The sequence below is a fragment of the Mizuhopecten yessoensis genome, unplaced genomic scaffold (genome assembly GCF_002113885.1).
Source record: "Mizuhopecten yessoensis strain PY_sf001 unplaced genomic scaffold, ASM211388v2 hete_36180994, whole genome shotgun sequence".
In the NCBI taxonomy this organism is placed as follows: Eukaryota; Metazoa; Mollusca; class Bivalvia; order Pectinida; family Pectinidae; genus Mizuhopecten; species Mizuhopecten yessoensis.
The window spans coordinates 1-5,669 of NW_018485568.1; the positions used below are offsets into that span (position 1 = coordinate 1).

At 35.6% G+C, this 5,669-nt stretch overlaps 1 protein-coding gene across 1 annotated transcript; it reads left to right on the top strand.

Moving 5' to 3' along the window:
• Nucleotides 1–89: 89 nt before the first annotated feature.
• LOC110444847 (dimethylaniline monooxygenase [N-oxide-forming] 5-like) lies at nt 90–5,173 on the top strand. The gene is made up of 3 exons (XM_021489202.1): nt 90–948; nt 1,164–1,329; nt 2,853–5,173. The coding sequence occupies exons 1-3, from the start codon at nt 460–462 to the stop codon at nt 3,110–3,112; spliced, it is 915 nt and encodes a 304-aa protein (XP_021344877.1). The 5' UTR covers nt 90–459; the 3' UTR covers nt 3,113–5,173.
• The last annotated feature ends 496 nt before the right edge of the window (nt 5,174–5,669 follow it).

The window sequence follows — 5,669 nt, forward strand, 5'->3', positions numbered from 1 at the left end:
AACTTGAAACTTGAAACTTTATAATTTGAACCTGATATTTATTAGTTTCCAAAGACAAGATTTCCTTCACATATTCAACTCTGTGAAATAACAATGAATACAATGTATAAATATACAACAACACATATATTTATATATAAAACTACAAATAAGAATAAACAGCAACATTTGATAAAGACAATTCGATTAGAAATATTGGGATGTTCGTTGAAATTATATTTGTTTAAGGGGGGAACATCGTTACTCTTTCACAAAGTGAGCAAGGGAAAAAATCGTCAGACTTCCCATAGTGAACAGTTTCTGATATGAGTTATAATCAAATAAGTGCACACCTATCCTTTGTTTTAAAACCCTTATCTGGTTCAAAGGCTAATACGTGTGTCTTCCCAGGTATTCCTCAGCACTAGACGTGGGAGTTGGGTGTTGAACCGGATAGGGCCCAATGGTCTTCCCATTGACATGGCGTTTGCATCCAGGTTGTTAACGTTTTTGAGAACAAATGTGATACCGGTTGGTATGATGGAATCAATGGCACGTTCTCAATTGAATAAACGGTTTGATCACGCAGCCTACTCATTACAGCCTAAGCATGATGTCTTTGCACAACATCCCACAGTAAACGATAGCCTTCCAAACCGTATAGCCAGTGGATCTATTAAAGTCAAGACGGATATCAAGTGCTTCACTGCAACTGGTGTCGAATTCACAGACGGAACGAAGGAGGAGAACATCGATGTTGTGATCCTTGCAACTGGCTACATCTTCGGATTTCCTTTCATTGATAAATCCGTTATTGATGTACAGGACAACCGCATAGAGTTATTCAAATACATGTTCCCACCTAACCTCAAGAAGCCGACAATTTGTGTTGTTGGATGTGTGCAACCTATTGGCTCCTTAATGCCAATCTCCGAGCTTCAGTGTCGGCTGGCTGCTAGAGTGTTCAAGGTAAGAAGACTTCTATAAAACTAACCAACAAATGGCAGTAGGTACGCACACTATGATCACTATTTTGGCAAGTTTAGGAATTCTTAACATTATATAAATACACCTGATTTTTCACAATACTTTGCAGCATATTTAATCTACCAGTTCATCCCTTAGGAGTTGATAATTTAAAAAAATGTAAGCTTTAGTCTTTCACCGATTTCTACATTTCTAAGGGTGACGTCACGTTGCCGTCCAGTGATGAGATGTGGGCTGACATCCGGCAGAAGGAAGAGGAAATGCGACACGTTTATGTTAAATCAAAACGTCACACGATACAGGTCCACTGGATCCCGTACATGGACGAGTTGGCCACACTTAATGGCTGTAAACCCAACCTAGGTATGTTTTCATCCCTGTCAAATTCATCTACTGTAAACACGCGGCCTATCTATCCACACATCTTTATTCACTTCGGCAATGTTTACAAAATGTAACTTTATATTTCATTCTAACTCGATTCATTTGCAACGCGTGTTTTAATTACATGGCTTAATGGTGTTAAATCCCGCCTACCGCCCTGTTTCGTACCAAAAACGTAAAAAGCTGATTGCCGTGTAAAGTGATAAAGTGGAGTGAGGAGTTGATTATATTTTTCGGATAGATCAGTGCTAAGTGGTTCTTGCACGTACCTTCATTTATCACTGAAACTTACATCCTATTAGTGTGTTAATAACCCCTATTGGTCTCGAATTCAAACCAAATTTCATAAGCCAATCGCCAGTACTTGTCCCTAAATTAAAATGCTTGCGATGGGAAGAAGTTAGAAAGTGACTAATGGCGTCTCCAGTGATGCAATATTTGATATTTGATATTTACATTCTAAAACATATTATATTAATTTGCCTTCAAGAACATATAATTTTCATTAATAAGGAAACATACTATATGCACATTTACGTTCCAGAACATATCGGCATTAAAAACGAATCATGTGCGTTCCACACTGCATGCTTTGAAAAAGACGACTACTGCGGGAAACCCCTGCAAAGTTTAAGATTGATTTTGTGTCATCTATTTGATCTGTTGCGACTTTTGCAAACCTGATTAAAATACAGCTCCTCATTATACTGTGGTATGAGGATGATCCTCATACGTGAGTAGAACGATAGTATAATGAGGGGCTGTATTTTAATTAGATTGCATCTTTTGCAACGTTTGAGATTCGATTCGTTTCCTAGCACCTTACTTGGCAACACATACCTTTTGGCCTTGGCGTTGAGCATTCGCTTAATCTAGAAAAGTTATGGGTTCTGCTCTAAGACAGCGGCAAACCAAAAATTTACGTCTTTTAGACAGTGTTCCCCCTAGGCCTGTTTGTCAGGATAATGTAACCCCGTGGGGTACGATGCTGCCTTGTCCAGGTACAATGTATGAAATTTCTGTGAGATTGGCCCTGCAGTTGCCTCGTCTTCGTGTGGACTCCGTCTTCATATGATCTGAACTTTATTACAAATATTTACAATGTAATTATGAATCGGAGTTAGGTTCGGATCGGTCGTGGGTCAGGAAATTTGTTATATTCCTAATCAGTTCAATGCATGTATCATTAATGCAAATATGCAACGCACTTCATACTGCGTTTTGAATCTACATGACACTACGTTTTGAAAAGAAATCATTGTTTTTAAATATAAACAGTATGATTTTGAATGTAATATATTAAAAATTCAAGCGCGTGATACTCCATAGTCCCTTTCATTTGTTATTATTTTAGCACATCATATTTTGATGTAAGACGTGGTATACGGAAATATACGACAAAGAAACATGTGAGATGTTTAAAGTTTTATTGTTGTTAAATACGATATATATTTCCTTTTTGTTATTTGATAATAAATTAATTTGTCAACACTCGTTTTCAGGTGTGATGTTACTGAAGGACACACAATTGGCTATGAAGTGTTTTTTCGGGCCGTGTACCCCCTACCAATACAGACTCGAGGGGCCGGGCAAATGGAGCGGGGCAAGAGACGCTATCCTCACACAAATGGACCGCACATTGAACTCCTTGAAGACGAGACCATTGGGATTTGAGTCCAAAAAGTCAGGAGGAGGGAAATTATATGTGTTCTTGTTCATATTCTTTGTACTGCTGGCTATTTTATATAGGCTACTATTGTAAACAATGTGGTTTTCGTGTTTGCTGTCTTACTTAGACCATGTATTTAGGATGCAGTTGGACCATTTGACAGATAATATATGCATGTGGTTAGTTTGTTTAAGTAATTTACAAGAAACGACACGCCGATAAACGCAGGGTTAAAGCATCTTTATTTATGACAATTAAACCTCGACTTTTTCTTGTTAACATTTGCGTACTCAAAACAATCCTTTTTCGGATCCGTGGACTGTATCTATTAATTCATCTTCCTTATGGAACAATCATTCCTTAATTACCGCTGAAATACAATATGGACTCCATATCTTTAATGGATTACGTTGTAGCTGACGTAATTTGTATCAAAACATTGTCATACTGTAAAGCCTTTAACCAAAAAAATCACAGTTTTAGTGGAGGCAAGGTGACTATACACTGTGCTTTTTATAGCGACTGCTCTTTATCTTAGATGAATAACATTTTGGAACTTCCATTAACGCAGATCGATCAAAACTTTACAAGAACCATTTTGTCGCTCAGACTGGTTACAGTTGGAAGGCATTTTAACAGGCAACCCTCTGGAATGGCAACTTGTCCAACTCTTGAAAGGGACTCCCCTCAGGATCAAACTGGTCAATCTGGACTAGAGAAATGGGTTTTGGCGTTTGGTTTACATGTAGGGGACATAACATGATAATATTGTTGAGTTCGTTCAAGTTCAAGGATTTCTAAAGTAGTTATAGGTGTAGAAATTTCCATGTGAACTCTTTTATTGTTTGTTATACAAAATGTGCTGCGATGCTTGATTTTTGTTTAATAGATTACGATTATAAGTACTAAGTTGTGGTCCATATTAGCTGATTTGTTTTCTTACATTATTTGTAAGATAATAAGACATGTGTAGTAAGTGAGTTCACATTTCAGTTATAAAACTAAGACAAGATTCATTGCGCAATAACATGGATAAATGTCAACAATGGACGTCAGCATCGGTATCGGTAAAAGATTTGGAGTCAAGCGCAAATTATATGAAGCTGAAAGTATTCTAATGACGATTCTATTTGTTTTGTCTATTTTGGATAAATAAGGTAGAAGCCATTCATTTACCTAATCATAAACATGTTACTATATTTTTTAAATAACACTGTAAAAAGACCTTGTATTTTCTATAGAAATATAACCATTATATAATATGTCTGGTTTTAGATACGTGTAATTGATGCAAGAGTTTATGCATTTTTGTTTTTGGATTTCCCCTATACAGAAATTATTCTTTTTCAGGTTATTTGTGATAATTTGTAAAAACAACAAAGAATATGGGTATTTTGAATTTTCATTTTAGATTGATCAAATGGTGACAATATCAGAATTAATACGAATTGATAGCACTAAACTTTTTATACATAATTTTATTTAAATTGAAATTATAACGATGGTACAAAATTGTTTGGTTATGCCAAGTATACCTGAAAGACAAAGTCAGTTAATTACTTTTGCATACACCGCTTCACAGGTAATGCTATGTGTTTATAATCTTAACGACGGAATCAGAATCGTGGCAATTCGTTTTAAAATATATAAAGAAACATGTTTACGCCACTCAATAATGCCGTTAGAGGAGCGAATAAATCACATATCCGTAATGGAGCAGTTCATGAACCGCATGAACATTGATACTACTGTAGTATATTTGTCAACAAAATTGATCCGATTTGAATATGACGACACAGATATTATTGTCAACAGATCATGACTAGAACAATTACTGTATATGTATGCATTACATTGTATATAGATATGGTATCGTTTATGTTTATGGCTGGAAATAATAAGGATGTAATGATTTCCTATGAACAGAGAAAGCTGAAGTATATATTTTTATGATCATATATATGTGTCTGTTTAATACTAATTACATTGTATAACGTCTCAAGTTGACATTGCTGTTTTTGTAGATGTCTATTACTGCTGTATTGTTAAACAGAACGTTGATTGTAATAAGACAATACTTTGTACAGATGATTTTCTTGTATATTATACTTAACTATTAAATGATACTGTAAATAAACATATTGCCGCCAGTTAACTGCCATACGTCTGATGTTTTATAATTATGCTAATTTGTAGCAAAATAAGCTACATGTGTATACAATCGAAAGACCTTTTGCAGTTAACACGAAATATATTAGAATTGCCTCCCACTGTTATGCCTTTAAAATAGTAAATCTTTAGCTGTCATCTCTGTTGTTAATGAATGTTGAATTTCTAGCCATTCCGTGTTTGGCTATTATGCGACCTACAGTGTTAATCCCATATGTGTTGTAGTTCACCACTTGGCGTTGGAGGCACTTTTTATTCTACATGTGTGTCGATCCCACACCTAAATAAATACCGAAGTGTTTATCCGCCTAACGATGGAAAAACGAATTTTTTCACATGCAACGTGTGCCTGAAAATACTAGCCTCTACTTATCTTAAAAATTAACAAATCGTATACCTAATCGGTCCTACAGTACGTATACAAAGTAGAGTCTGTTCCCTGCTTCGAGATGACTTAGTTTTTTCAACCAAGTGAAAACAC

What these genes read in the sequence shown, in the direction of transcription:
- LOC110444847 (XM_021489202.1), top strand. Translation starts at nt 460, where the DNA reads ATGGCGTTTGCATCCAGGTTGTTAACGTTTTTGAGAACAAATGTGATA. An exon ending in TGGCTGCTAGAGTGTTCAAG is followed by an intron (nt 949 to 1,163) that starts GTAAGAAGACTT and finishes TACATTTCTAAG; the next exon opens with GGTGACGTCACGTTGCCGTC. An exon ending in TGGCTGTAAACCCAACCTAG is followed by an intron (nt 1,330 to 2,852) that starts GTATGTTTTCAT and finishes ACTCGTTTTCAG; the next exon opens with GTGTGATGTTACTGAAGGAC.